General features: G+C 44.1%; 1 protein-coding gene across 1 annotated transcript in view; it reads left to right on the forward strand.

Moving 5' to 3' along the window:
- Window positions 1-15,867, forward strand: part of BRD7 (bromodomain containing 7) — a 90,973-nt gene extending 75,106 nt beyond the window's left edge. The window contains exons 15-16 of the mRNA XM_073659361.1: window positions 15,465-15,608; window positions 15,723-15,867. Coding sequence (XP_073515462.1) covers window positions 15,465-15,608; window positions 15,723-15,784 — 206 coding nt within the window. The 3' untranslated portion in view covers window positions 15,785-15,867. The remainder of the gene's footprint in view (window positions 1-15,464; window positions 15,609-15,722) is intronic.
- Window positions 15,868-16,796: the final 929 nt, after the last annotated feature.

Consider the following 16,796-nt stretch of genomic DNA (forward strand, 5'->3'; position numbering starts at 1 on the left):
TGCAGCACAGATTCATCTCACTACTGAGCATGTACATAAAGTGCAGCACAGATTCATCTCACTGCCTCACTACTGAGCATGTACATAAAGTGCAGCACAGATTCATCTCACTACTGAGCGTGTACCTAAAGTGCAGCACAGATTCATCTCACTGCCTCACTACTGAGCATGTACATAAAGTGCAGCACAGATTCATCTCACTGCCTCACTACTGAGCGTGTACATAAAGTGCAGCACAGATTCATCTCACTACTGAGCGTGTACATAAAGTGCAGCACAGATTCATCTCACTGCCTCACTTCTGAGCATGTACATAAAGTGCAACACAGATTCATCTCACTGCCTCACTACTGAGCGTGTACATAAAGTGCAACACAGATTCATCTCACTGCCTCACTACTGAGCATGTACATAAAGTGCAACACAGATTCATCTCACTACTGAGCGTGTACATAAAGTGCAGCACAGATTCATCTCACTACTGAGCGTGTACATAAAGTGCAACACAGATTCATCTCACTGCCTCACTACTGAGCATTTACATAAAGTGCAGCACAGATTCATCTCACTACTGAGCGTGTACATAAAGTGCAGCACAGATTCATCTCACTACTGAGCATGTACATAAAGTGCAGCACAGATTCATCTCACTACTGAGCGTGTACATAAAGTGCAGCACAGATTCATCTCACTACTGAGCGTGTACATAAAGTGCAGCACAGATTCATCTCACTACTGAGCGTGTACATAAAGTGCAGCACAGATTCATCTCACTGCCTCACTACTGGGCATGTACATAAAGTGCAGCACAGATTCATCTCACTGCCTTACTACTGAGCATGTACATAAAGTGCAGCACAGATTCATCTCACTGCCTCACTACTGAGCGTGTACATAAAGTGCAGCACAGATTCATCTCACTACTGAGCATGTACATAAAGTGCAGCACAGATTCATCTCACTACTGAGCGTGTACATAAAGTGCAGCACAGATTCATCTCACTGCCTCACTTCTGAGCATGTACATAAAGTGCAGCACAGATTCATCTCACTGCCTCACTTCTGAGCATGTACATAAAGTGCAGCACAGATTCATCTCACTGCCTCACTACTGAGCGTGTACATAAAGTGCAACACAGATTCATCTCACTGCCTCACTACTGAGCATTTACATAAAGTGCAGCACAGATTCATCTCACTACTGAGCGTGTACATAATGTGCAGCACAGATTCATCTCACTACTGAGCGTGTACATAAAGTGCAGCACAGATTCATCTCACTACTGAGCATGTACATAAAGTGCAGCACAGATTCATCTCACTACTGAGCGTGTACATAAAGTGCAGCACAGATTCATCTCACTGCCTCACTACTGAGCATGTACATAAAGTGCAGCACAGATTCATCTCACTACTGAGCGTGTACATGAAGTGCAGCACAGATTCATCTCACTACTGAGCGTGTACATGAAGTGCAGCACAGATTCATCTCACTACTGAGCGTGTACATAAAGTGCAGCACAGATTCATCTCACTACTGAGCGTGTACATAAAGTGCAGCACAGATTCATCTCACTGCCTCACTACTGGGCATGTACATAAAGTGCAGCACAGATTCATCTCGCTACTGAGCATGTACATAAAGTGCAGCACAGATTCATCTCACTACTGAGCATGTACATAAAGTGCAGCACAGATTTATCTCACTGCCTCACTACTGAGCGTGTACATAAAGTGCAGCACAGATTCATCTCACTGCCTCACTACTGAGCGTGTACATAAAGTGCTGCACAGATTCATCTCACTACTGAGCGTGTACATAAAGTGCTGCACAGATTCATCTCACTACTGAGCGTGTACATAAAGTGCAGCACAGATTCATCTCACTACTGAGCGTGTACATAAAGTGCAGCACAGATTCATCTCACTGCCTCACTACTGAGCGTGTACATGAAGTGCAGCACAGATTCATCTCACTGCCTCACTACTGAGCATGTACATAAAGTGCAGCACAGATTCATCTCACTACTGAGCGTGTACATAAAGTGCAGCACAGATTCATCTCACTGCCTCACTACTGAGCATGTACATAAAGTGCAGCACAGATTCATCTCACTGCCTCACTACTGAGCATGTACATAAAGTGCAGCACAGATTCATCTCACTACTGAGCGTGTACATAAAGTGCAGCACAGATTCATCTCACTGCCTCACTACTGAGCATGTACATAAAGTGCAGCACAGATTCATCTCACTACTGAGCGTGTACATGAAGTGCAGCACAGATTCATCTCACTGCCTCACTACTGAGTATGTACATAAAGTGCAGCACAGATTCATCTCACTACTGAGCGTGTACATAAAGTGCAGCACAGATTCATCTCACTACTGAGCGTGTACATAAAGTGCAGCACAGATTCATCTCGCTACTGAGCGTGTACATAAAGTGCAGCACAGATTCATCTCACTACTGAGCGTGTACATAAAGTGCAGCACAGATTCATCTCACTGCCTCACTACTGAGCATGTACATAAAGTGCAGCACAGATTCATCTCACTACTGAGCGTGTACATGAAGTGCAGCACAGATTCATCTCACTACTGAGCGTGTACATGAAGTGCAGCACAGATTCATCTCACTGCCTCACTACTGAGCGTGTACATAAAGTGCAGCACAGATTCATCTCACTGCCTCACTACTGAGCATGTACATAAAGTGCAGCACAGATTCATCTCACTACTGAGCGTGTACATAAAGTGCAGCACAGATTCATCTCACTGCCTTACTACTGAGCATGTACATAAAGTGCAGCACAGATTCATCTCACTACTGAGCGTGTACATAAAGTGCAGCACAGATTCATCTCGCTACTGAGCGTGTACATAAAGTGCAGCACAGATTCATCTCACTACTGAGCGTGTACATAAAGTGCAGCACAGATTCATCTCACTGCCTCACTACTGAGCATGTACATAAAGTGCAGCACAGATTCATCTCACTACTGAGCGTGTACATAAAGTGCAGCACAGATTCATCTCGCTACTGAGCGTGTACATGAAGTGCAGCACAGATTCATCTCACTGCCTCACTACTGAGCATGTACATAAAGTGCAGCACAGATTCATCTCACTACTGAGCGTGTACATAAAGTGCAGCACCGATTCATCTCACTGCCTCACTACTGAGCATGTACATAAAGTGCAGCACAGATTCATCTCACTACTGAGCGTGTACATGAAGTGCAGCACAGATTCATCTCACTGCCTCACTACTGAGTATGTACATAAAGTGCAGCACAGATTCATCTCACTACTGAGCGTGTACATAAAGTGCAGCACAGATTCATCTCACTACTGAGCGTGTACATAAAGTGCAGCACAGATTCATCTCGCTACTGAGCGTGTACATAAAGTGCAGCACAGATTCATCTCACTACTGAGCGTGTACATAAAGTGCAGCACAGATTCATCTCACTACTGAGCGTGTACATAAAGTGCTGCACAGATTCATCTCACTACTGAGCGTGTACATAAAGTGCAGCACAGATTCATCTCACTACTGAGCGTGTACATAAAGTGCAGCACAGATTCATCTCACTGCCTCACTACTGGGCATGTACATAAAGTGCAGCACAGATTCATCTCGCTACTGAGCATGTACATAAAGTGCAGCACAGATTCATCTCACTACTGAGCATGTACATAAAGTGCAGCACAGATTTATCTCACTGCCTCACTACTGAGCGTGTAAAGTGCAGCACAGATTCATCTCACTACTGAGCATGTACATAAAGTGCAGCACAGATTCATCTCACTGCCTCACTACTGAGCATGTACATAAAGTGCAGCACAGATTCATCTCACTACTGAGCGTGTACCTAAAGTGCAACACAGATTCATCTCACTGCCTCACTACTGAGCGTGTACATAAAGTGCAACACAGATTCATCTCACTGCCTCACTACTGAGCATGTACATAAAGTGCAACACAGATTCATCTCACTACTGAGCGTGTACATAAAGTGCAGCACAGATTCATCTCACTGCCTCACTACTGAGCGTGTACATAAAGTGCAACACAGATTCATCTCACTGCCTCACTACTGAGCATTTACATAAAGTGCAGCACAGATTCATCTCACTACTGAGCGTGTACATAAAGTGCAGCACAGATTCATCTCACTACTGAGCATGTACATAAAGTGCAGCACAGATTCATCTCACTACTGAGCGTGTACATAAAGTGCAGCACAGATTCATCTCACTACTGAGCGTGTACATAAAGTGCAGCACAGATTCATCTCACTACTGAGCGTGTACATAAAGTGCAGCACAGATTCATCTCACTGCCTCACTACTGGGCATGTACATAAAGTGCAGCACAGATTCATCTCACTGCCTCACTACTGAGCATGTACATAAAGTGCAGCACAGATTCATCTCACTGCCTCACTACTGAGCGTGTACATAAAGTGCAGCACAGATTCATCTCACTACTGAGCGTGTACATAAAGTGCAGCACAGATTCATCTCACTGCCTCACTTCTGAGCATGTACATAAAGTGCAGCACAGATTCATCTCACTGCCTCACTACTGAGCGTGTACATAAAGTGCAACACAGATTCATCTCACTACTGAGCGTGTACATAATGTGCAGCACAGATTCATCTCACTACTGAGCGTGTACATAAAGTGCAGCACAGATTCATCTCACTACTGAGCGTGTACATAAAGTGCAGCACAGATTCATCTCACTGCCTCAATACTGAGCATTTACATAAAGTGCAGCACAGATTCATCTCACTACTGAGCGTGTACATAAAGTGCAGCACAGATTCATCTCACTACTGAGCGTGTACATAAAGTGCAGCACAGATTCATCTCACTGCCTCACTACTGGGCATGTACATAAAGTGCAGCACAGATTCATCTCGCTACTGAGCATGTACATAAAGTGCAGCACAGATTCATCTCACTACTGAGCATGTACATAAAGTGCAGCACAGATTTATCTCACTGCCTCACTACTGAGCGTGTACATAAAGTGCTGCACAGATTCATCTCACTACTGAGCGTGTACATAAAGTGCTGCACAGATTCATCTCACTACTGAGCGTGTACATAAAGTGCAGCACAGATTCATCTCACTGCCTCACTACTGAGCGTGTACATAAAGTGCAGCACAGATTCATCTCACTGCCTCACTACTGAGCATGTACATAAAGTGCAGCACAGATTCATCTCACTACTGAGCATGTACATAAAGTGCAGCACAGATTTATCTCACTGCCTCACTACTGAGCGTGTACATAAAGTGCAGCACAGATTCATCTCACTGCCTCACTACTGAGCGTGTACATAAAGTGCTGCACAGATTCATCTCACTACTGAGCGTGTACATAAAGTGCTGCACAGATTCATCTCACTACTGAGCGTGTACATAAAGTGCAGCACAGATTCATCTCACTACTGAGCGTGTACATAAAGTGCAGCACAGATTCATCTCACTGCCTCACTACTGAGCGTGTACATGAAGTGCAGCACAGATTCATCTCACTGCCTCACTACTGAGCATGTACATAAAGTGCAGCACAGATTCATCTCACTACTGAGCGTGTACATAAAGTGCAGCACAGATTCATCTCACTGCCTCACTACTGAGCATGTACATAAAGTGCAGCACAGATTCATCTCACTACTGAGCGTGTACATAAAGTGCAACACAGATTCATCTCACTGCCTCACTACTGAGCATGTACATAAAGTGCAGCACAGATTCATTTCACTACTGAGCGTGTACATAAAGTGCAGCACAGATTCATCTCACTGCCTCACTACTGAGCATGTACATAAAGTGCAGCACAGATTCATCTCACTACTGAGCGTGTACATGAAGTGCAGCACAGATTCATCTCACTACTGAGCGTGTACATGAAGTGCAGCACAGATTCATCTCACTGCCTCACTACTGAGCGTGTACATAAAGTGCAGCACAGATTCATCTCACTGCCTCACTACTGAGCATGTACATAAAGTGCAGCACAGATTCATCTCACTGCCTCACTACTGAGCATGTACATAAAGTGCAGCACAGATTTATCTCACTGCCTCACTACTGAGCGTGTACATAAAGTGCAGCACAGATTCATCTCACTGCCTCACTACTGAGCGTGTACATAAAGTGCTGCACAGATTCATCTCACTACTGAGCGTGTACATAAAGTGCAGCACAGATTCATCTCACTGCCTCACTACTGAGCGTGTACATAAAGTGCTGCACAGATTCATCTCACTACTGAGCGTGTACATAAAGTGCAGCACAGATTCATCTCACTACTGAGCGTGTACATAAAGTGCAGCACAGATTCATCTCACTGCCTTACTACTGAGCATGTACATAAAGTGCAGCACAGATTCATCTCACTACTGAGCGTGTACATAAAGTGCAGCACAGATTCATCTCGCTACTGAGCGTGTACATAAAGTGCAGCACAGATTCATCTCACTACTGAGCGTGTACATAAAGTGCAGCACAGATTCATCTCACTGCCTCACTACTGAGCATGTACATAAAGTGCAGCACAGATTCATCTCACTACTGAGCGTGTACATAAAGTGCAGCACAGATTCATCTCGCTACTGAGCGTGTACATGAAGTGCAGCACAGATTCATCTCACTGCCTCACTACTGAGCATGTACATAAAGTGCAGCACAGATTCATCTCACTACTGAGCGTGTACATAAAGTGCAGCACAGATTCATCTCACTGCCTCACTACTGAGCATGTACATAAAGTGCAGCACAGATTCATCTCACTACTGAGCGTGTACATGAAGTGCAGCACAGATTCATCTCACTGCCTCACTACTGAGCGTGTACATGAAGTGCAGCACAGATTCATCTCACTACTGAGCGTGTACATAAAGTGCAGCACAGATTCATCTCACTACTGAGCGTGTACATAAAGTGCAGCACAGATTCATCTCACTGCCTCACTACTGAGCGTGTACATGAAGTGCAGCACAGATTCATCTCACTGCCTCACTACTGAGCATGTACATAAAGTGCAGCACAGATTCATCTCACTACTGAGCGTGTACATAAAGTGCAGCACAGATTCATCTCACTGCCTCACTACTGAGCATGTACATAAAGTGCAGCACAGATTCATCTCACTGCCTCACTACTGAGCGTGTACATAAAGTGCAACACAGATTCATCTCACTGCCTCACTACTGAGCATGTACATAAAGTGCAGCACAGATTCATCTCACTACTGAGCGTGTACATAAAGTGCAGCACTGATTCATCTCACTGCCTCACTACTGAGCATGTACATAAAGTGCAGCACAGATTCATCTCACTACTGAGCGTGTACATGAAGTGCAGCACAGATTCATCTCACTACTGAGCGTGTACATAAAGTGCAGCACAGATTCATCTCACTGCCTCACTACTGAGCATGTACATAAAGTGCAGCACAGATTCATCTCACTGCCTCACTACTGAGCATGTACATAAAGTGCAGCACAGATTCATCTCACTACTGAGCGTGTACATGAAGTGCAGCACAGATTCATCTCACTACTGAGCGTGTACATAAAGTGCAGCACAGATTCATCTCACTGCCTCACTACTGAGCATGTACATAAAGTGCAGCACAGATTCATCTCACTACTGAGCGTGTACATGAAGTGCAGCACAGATTCATCTCACTACTGAGCGTGTACATAAAGTGCAGCACAGATTCATCTCACTGCCTCACTACTGAGCATGTACATAAAGTGCAGCACAGATTCATCTCACTGCCTCACTACTGAGCATGTACATGAAGTGCAGCACAGATTCATCTCACTACTGAGCGTGTACATAAAGTGCAGCACAGATTCATCTCACTACTGAGCGTGTACATGAAGTGCAGCACAGATTCATCTCACTACTGAGCGTGTACATGAAGTGCAGCACAGATTCATCTCACTGCCTCACTACTGAGCATGTACATAAAGTGCAGCACAGATTCATCTCACTACTAAGCGTGTACATGAAGTGCAGCACAGATTCATCTCACTGCCTCACTACTGAGCATGTACATAAAGTGCAGCACAGATTCATCTCACTACTGAGCGTGTACATAAAGTGCAGCACAGATTCATCTCACTACTGAGCGTGTACATAAAGTGCAGCACAGATTCATCTCGCTACTGAGCGTGTACATAAAGTGCAGCACAGATTCATCTCACTGCCTCACTACTGAGCGTGTACATGAAGTGCAGCACAGATTCATCTCACTGCCTCACTACTGAGCATGTACATAAAGTGCAGCACAGATTCATCTCACTACTGAGCGTGTACATAAAGTGCAGCACAGATTCATCTCACTGCCTCACTACTGAGCATGTACATAAAGTGCAGCACAGATTCATCTCACTGCCTCACTACTGAGCGTGTACATAAAGTGCAACACAGATTCATCTCACTGCCTCACTACTGAGCATGTACATAAAGTGCAGCACAGATTCATCTCACTACTGAGCGTGTACATAAAGTGCAGCACAGATTCATCTCACTGCCTCACTACTGAGCATGTACATAAAGTGCAGCACAGATTCATCTCACTACTGAGCGTGTACATAAAGTGCAGCACAGATTCATCTCGCTACTGAGCGTGTACATGAAGTGCAGCACAGATTCATCTCACTGCCTCACTACTGAGCGTGTACATAAGGTGCAGCACAGATTCATCTCACTGCCTCACTACTGAGCATATACATAAAGTGCAGCACAGATTCCTCTCACTGCCTCACTACTGAGCATGTACATAAAGTGCAGCACAGATTCATCTCACTACTGAGCGTGTACATAAAGTGCAGCACAGATTCATCTCACTGCCTCACTACTGAGCATGTACATAAAGTGCAGCACAGATTCATCTCACTACTGAGCGTGTACATAAAGTGCAGCACAGATTCATCTCGCTACTGAGCGTGTACATGAAGTGCAGCACAGATTCATCTCACTGCCTCACTACTGAGCGTGTACATAAGGTGCAGCACAGATTCATCTCACTACTGAGCATATACATAAAGTGCAGCACAGATTCCTCTCACAGCCTCACTACTGAGCATGTACATAAAGTGCAGCACAGATTCATCTCACTACTGAGCGTGTACATAAAGTGCAGCACAGATTCATCTCGCTACTGAGCGTGTACATGAAGTGCAGCACAGATTCATCTCACTGCCTCACTACTGAGCGTGTACATAAAGTGCAGCACAGATTCATCTCACTGCCTCACTACTGAGCATGTACATAAAGTGCAGCACAGATTCATCTCACTACTGAGCGTGTACATAAAGTGCAGCACAGATTCATCTCACTGCCTCACTACTGAGCGTGTACATAAAGTGCAGCACAGATTCATCTCACTACTGAGCGTGTACATGAAGTGCAGCACAGATTCATCTCACTACTGAGCGTGTACATAAAGTGCAGCACAGATTCATCTCACTGCCTCACTACTGAGCGTGTACATAAAGTGCAGCACAGATTCATCTCACTACTGAGCGTGTACATAAAGTGCAGCACAGATTCATCTCACTACTGAGCGTGTACATAAAGTGCAGCACAGATTCATCTCACTACTGAGCGTGTACATAAAGTGCAGCACAGATTCATCTCACTGCCTCACTACTGGGCATGTACATAAAGTGCAGCACAGATTCATCTCACTACTGAGCGTGTACATAAAGTGCAGCACAGATTCATCTCACTGCCTCACTACTGAGCATGTACATAAAGTGCAGCACAGATTCATCTCACTACTGAGCGTGTACATGAAGTGCAGCACAGATTCATCTCACTGCCTCACTACTGAGTATGTACATAAAGTGCAGCACAGATTCATCTCACTACTGAGCGTGTACATAAAGTGCAGCACAGATTCATCTCACTACTGAGCGTGTACATAAAGTGCAGCACAGATTCATCTCGCTACTGAGCGTGTACATAAAGTGCAGCACAGATTCATCTCACTGCCTCACTACTGAGCGTGTACATAAAGTGCAGCACAGATTCATCTCACTACTGAGCGTGTACATAAAGTGCTGCACAGATTTATCTCACTACTGAGCGTGTACATAAAGTGCAGCACAGATTCATCTCACTACTGAGCGTGTACATAAAGTGCAGCACAGATTCATCTCACTGCCTCACTACTGAGCGTGTACATGAAGTGCAGCACAGATTCATCTCACTGCCTCACTACTGAGCATGTACATAAAGTGCAGCACAGATTCATCTCACTGCCTCACTACTGAGCGTGTACATAAAGTGCAACACAGATTCATCTCACTGCCTCACTACTGAGCATGTACATAAAGTGCAGCACAGATTCATCTCACTACTGAGCGTGTACATAAAGTGCAGCACTGATTCATCTCACTGCCTCACTACTGAGCATGTACATAAAGTGCAGCACAGATTCATCTCACTACTGAGCGTGTACATGAAGTGCAGCACAGATTCATCTCACTACTGAGCGTGTACATGAAGTGCAGCACAGATTCATCTCACTGCCTCACTACTGAGCGTGTACATAAAGTGCAGCACAGATTCATCTCACTGCCTCACTACTGAGCGTGTACATAAGGTGCAGCACAGATTCATCTCACTACTGAGCATATACATAAAGTGCAGCACAGATTCCTCTCACAGCCTCACTACTGAGCATGTACATAAAGTGCAGCACAGATTCATCTCACTACTGAGCGTGTACATGAAGTGCAGCACAGATTCATCTCACTGCCTCACTACTGAGCGTGTACATAAAGTGCAGCACAGATTCATCTCACTGCCTCACTACTGAGCATGTACATGAAGTGCAGCACAGATTCATCTCACTACTGAGCGTGTACATAAAGTGCAGCACAGATTCATCTCACTACTGAGCGTGTACATGAAGTGCAGCACAGATTCATCTCACTACTGAGCGTGTACATGAAGTGCAGCACAGATTCATCTCACTGCCTCACTACTGAGCATGTACATAAAGTGCAGCACAGATTCATCTCACTACTAAGCGTGTACATGAAGTGCAGCACAGATTCATCTCACTGCCTCACTACTGAGCATGTACATAAAGTGCAGCACAGATTCATCTCACTACTGAGCGTGTACATAAAGTGCAGCACAGATTCATCTCACTACTGAGCGTGTACATAAAGTGCAGCACAGATTCATCTCGCTACTGAGCGTGTACATAAAGTGCAGCACAGATTCATCTCACTGCCTCACTACTGAGCGTGTACATGAAGTGCAGCACAGATTCATCTCACTGCCTCACTACTGAGCATGTACATAAAGTGCAGCACAGATTCATCTCACTACTGAGCGTGTACATAAAGTGCAGCACAGATTCATCTCACTACTGAGCGTGTACATAAAGTGCAGCACAGATTCATCTCGCTACTGAGCGTGTACATAAAGTGCAGCACAGATTCATCTCACTGCCTCACTACTGAGCGTGTACATGAAGTGCAGCACAGATTCATCTCACTACTGAGCGTGTACATAAAGTGCAGCACAGATTCATCTCACTACTGAGCGTGTACATAAAGTGCAGCACAGATTCATCTCGCTACTGAGCGTGTACATAAAGTGCAGCACAGATTCATCTCACTGCCTCACTACTGAGCATGTACATGAAGTGCAGCACAGATTCATCTCACTGCCTCACTACTGAGCATGTACATAAAGTGCAGCACAGATTCATCTCACTACTGAGCGTGTACATAAAGTGCAGCACAGATTCATCTCACTGCCTCACTACTGAGCATGTACATAAAGTGCAGCACAGATTCATCTCACTACTGAGCGTGTACATAAAGTGCAGCACAGATTCATCTCGCTACTGAGCGTGTACATGAAGTGCAGCACAGATTCATCTCACTGCCTCACTACTGAGCGTGTACATAAGGTGCAGCACAGATTCATCTCACTGCCTCACTACTGAGCATATACATAAAGTGCAGCACAGATTCCTCTCACTGCCTCACTACTGAGCATGTACATAAAGTGCAGCACAGATTCATCTCACTACTGAGCGTGTACATAAAGTGCAGCACAGATTCATCTCACTGCCTCACTACTGAGCATGTACATAAAGTGCAGCACAGATTCATCTCACTACTGAGCGTGTACATAAAGTGCAGCACAGATTCATCTCGCTACTGAGCGTGTACATGAAGTGCAGCACAGATTCATCTCACTGCCTCACTACTGAGCGTGTACATAAGGTGCAGCACAGATTCATCTCACTACTGAGCATATACATAAAGTGCAGCACAGATTCCTCTCACAGCCTCACTACTGAGCATGTACATAAAGTGCAGCACAGATTCATCTCACTACTGAGCGTGTACATAAAGTGCAGCACAGATTCATCTCGCTACTGAGCGTGTACATGAAGTGCAGCACAGATTCATCTCACTGCCTCACTACTGAGCGTGTACATAAAGTGCAGCACAGATTCATCTCACTGCCTCACTACTGAGCATGTACATAAAGTGCAGCACAGATTCATCTCACTACTGAGCGTGTACATAAAGTGCAGCACAGATTCATCTCACTGCCTCACTACTGAGCGTGTACATAAAGTGCAGCACAGATTCATCTCACTACTGAGCGTGTACATGAAGTGCAGCACAGATTCATCTCACTACTGAGCGTGTACATAAAGTGCAGCACAGATTCATCTCACTGCCTCACTACTGAGCGTGTACATAAAGTGCAGCACAGATTCATCTCACTACTGAGCGTGTACATAAAGTGCAGCACAGATTCATCTCACTACTGAGCGTGTACATAAAGTGCAGCACAGATTCATCTCACTACTGAGCGTGTACATAAAGTGCAGCACAGATTCATCTCAGCTAAAAGCTGAGATCCTTAGATAAGAAACAGAACATTTCAGAACTTTCCCAAATTGTTATGAAAACATTTACAGCACATCCTGCATTGTACTACTATACCCAATGTATTATATATTTTAGAAGTCTGTCCAAAATGGACGCCAGAGCCCTGCTAGAAAGCACACGATATTTTTTATTCTACTATTCTAACTGGGCAGGCTTTTCTCGTGCAGGTGTTTGGACACACTTTTGGTGTAAACGTCTGATCTTTGTTGTTCTCTATTTTTCATTTCGCATCAGATTTATGTGTCTTTCAGTAGTTTCCTGGCTTATGTTTAATACTTTTTCTGGACAGCAAGGTTAAAGTGATATTTTGGACACTTATTCATAATTAGAGAGCTGCATGGTCATGTAACTAAGCACTAACTATTCTACACTCAAGTACAAATTGCAAGATGCTCTATACAGTACAAATACTTTATTATTCTCATGTTATTAAATTGCATTAGTGAGACAGAAAAAGCAAGTCCATTAGAATCTTACTTCTTTTAATGTTGTCTGTTGTTCTGCTGCGAGAGCTTTTATCTTGCATAGCGTACAGCTTCTGTCCAAGGAGCTCAGCCTACTACGCACCCTGACAGTACGTAGTAGTTATATTCTGTTAGAGGAGATAACTCCCAGCTTCCCAGTTGACTCTCTGCAGCCCATTTGATTTTTATTTGGTAACTTGCTATGAGGCTATGTGCCCACGATGCAGAAATTCTCCGGATTTTTCCTGAACGTTTCATCATCTCCCTGGCAGAAAAAACACATGCGGATAGTACATGCCTTTTTCCTGCCAGGGACATGCGGATGTGAAGCGTTCTTCACATGCATTTCCGCATGCTGGTTGACGAGCGCTTTTCTAGCGATTTTAGCATCACTTGGAAAGTGCTTGACAACTTGGTCACACTATATAAATCCGTACAACTGGCATGGATTTATATAGTGTGACCGTAAAAGAATGGTTAAAAAAAAAAAAAAAAAATCTATTCTTACCCTCTGATTGCCCCCGCAGTCTTGCTTCCCTCCGTCCTGGCTGCCGGCAGATCACGGTACACTGAAGGACCTGCTGACGTCAGCATCGCGTGACCCGTCACATGACTAAGACGTCAGCGCAGGTCCTCCAGTCCATCGCTAGCTGCCGTCATGTGAGGACGAGGGCACTGCGGGCCATCAGAAGGTAAATATAACATTTTTTTATTATTTTTTTTTTTTTTTTACAGTTTCTATGGTACCCGGGTTCGGAGGAGAGTCTCCTCTCCTCTAGACCCGGGTACCAGCCGCACATTGGAACGCATGGAATGCGTCTCTACATATACAGTGATGCATAATCCATGCGTTCCAATGCAAGTCAATGGCGGCGAAAACGCAGCGCTTCCACAAAATAATTGGTAGTGCTGCATTTTTTCCGCAATGATAATCCGCAGCGGAAATTTCCGCAGCATGTGCACAGCACATGCGGATTATCATTGGGGAACATGACAGGCCTTCTACCATGTGCTTTTTAAGCATTTCTGCAGCGTTTTTGCCGCTGCGGAAATGCTTAAAAAACGCATCGTGGGCACACAGCCTGAGAAACAAACCCTGAAACTGAGAGGGGGATAGAATTGCAGTCATGTTCAATAGCGTGCTCCATTTTCATAGCAGATAAGTGAGTGACCTCTGTAAAGACCAGACGGCCATTCTGGTTGGAAGGATGGACTCCTCTTACTGTGATCCCTCCAGCTTGTAACTGTCAATGGATAAGTCTTGACAGCAACCAGCAAGTTGCTCAGAAAGGAGACACTGAGCTGTCATAACTTTTAGAGCAATTTATTTTTATTTTATTCCTTTATTTATTTTTTTACTCCTCAACCATTTTTAATGAAAATATACTGCACTTTTTTATAGCATCTATAATGGCAATCTAATAAACAAACGTCTGTTGAGATGACAGTGATAATTTAAGAACCTCTAGTACACAGAGCACCTTGGAAACCTGCATTAAAGAGTGAAAATTGATGCATGTTACATAACCGTAGTAGATCCATAGTGACAAAGGGCCATTTATATTAGAAGATGATCGTGAATGAGCATTGTTAAACACTCCTATACCAATATCTTGCCTCGTAAACAGGCTCCCGCTAATCAAGCAGAACGCTCATTCACTGGGTGAAATGATCTTTCGTGCAGCATAAGAGATCATGGTTCTCAGCAGTGCATCGACCTGTGTAAACCAGACTCGCGCTGCTGAAAATTTTGGCTGCGCATGTGCTCTGAATTATCTATTACAGATCACTCAGTGCTCATCTTTTAAGTGCATATTTCCACATACACAACTGCCGATCGGTAAAACTTTTGTATCATGCTGCCGGGCGCGTCAAATCACACACAGATTTGTTTTGGCTCTAAGTGGCATAAATGCGTTGGTGCTTACAACAGTGTTACCTATTGGACAGTCAAAACCCCTGCACCAAAGACAAGTTGGTTTTGTAAATGTAATCTTGTCCTCACACTTTGTTTTTGCTAACAGCGGAAAAAGTTCATGAAAACCTGAAGGCGTTAGCCCAGAAGGTGCATCCAGGAGACATTGTTAGTGTTCTTGGCATCCGAAAGGCAATGGGCATAGTCTCCCCTTATGTCAGCACAAAAGAGATGGTGGCAGATCTAACAGCAGGTACATGAACAAAATATACAACTGCTTTATAAATATTTGACATATCTAATTTAATTCAGTCACTTCTATACAGAATATGTACATTGTTTGTTTTTGTCTTTTTCCTCCCAACAGGTCCACAAGATGGCACATTGTTTTGTAGCACTGGAAATGAGTGCCCGCCAATGGGGACGTAAAGCTGACGGAAACTGCACAAACTTGTAAATTAATATGTACCTTTTAATACCAATAAAAATGGGTCCGTGGTTTTGATAAATTTTATCTTTAGTTTGAGTAAAGCATGGGACATGCCAAATTTATGTGCAAATTGGGGTCATATCCCATTTATCCTGTGCTCTTTGCTGAGCACTACATGCAACATTGTCACAAGTTACTCCATTTTTTTTTTTTTGTAACTCCATTGGTGGATTCTATCCAAAACTTGTTTTTTGGGGATTCAAGGGGAAACCCCCAACACTCCTCAGTGCAGGGCACTATATGAACGTGAACTGAGCCTTAGGACTAATTCAGATATCTGATGTTCTTGTACAACTGCTGTCCATGGTTTTCACAGCTAGGCTATAACAGAAATGAGTGCTATGGGGCCAATCACATGTCTGATTTTTCACAGTCCGCAGAAAATTGATGAGAAGTGTCCAATTTTGATTCGAACTTCAGATCAAAATCAGCAATACAAGTCTATGGGTCAGTGAAAAATCAAACCGATCTCAGATGACATCCAATTTTAACAAACTATCACATAGGAACATTTATTTTTTTTTCACATGAGAAAAACTGATTCAGACCACACTCCACAATCAAAATAATTGGTACATTTTTTGCATACTTGGACAGTACTGACGTCTGAATGAGGCCTTACTTGTGTTGTGGGATGAGCTCACCATGATGCATTTCTATCCCTGTACAGGCAGCTCAGGCCTTGATGAAGAGTGGATACATAATAGGTGATACTCATACTACATTTTTCTGACTTTGACCCTGTATGGCTTCTGAAGAATACATAGAATGTAGCGATTGGGTCCATTTTGACATATGGTAGGGAGTAGTGATGAGCGAGTATGTTCTATTAACCCTTTCGCCAAGTATGCTCGGGCCGAGCTCCAAGCATTTACAGCTACTCGGTGATATGTTTGAATTGCTCCCGTGTGCATGATTTGCGATGGTTTGGCAGCTTTATTACATGTGAGG

Source organism: Phyllobates terribilis, unplaced genomic scaffold, assembly GCF_046119375.1.
Source record: "Phyllobates terribilis strain yellow unplaced genomic scaffold, ASM4611937v1 Scaffold_13__5_contigs__length_258822181, whole genome shotgun sequence".
In the NCBI taxonomy this organism is placed as follows: Eukaryota; Metazoa; Chordata; class Amphibia; order Anura; family Dendrobatidae; genus Phyllobates; species Phyllobates terribilis.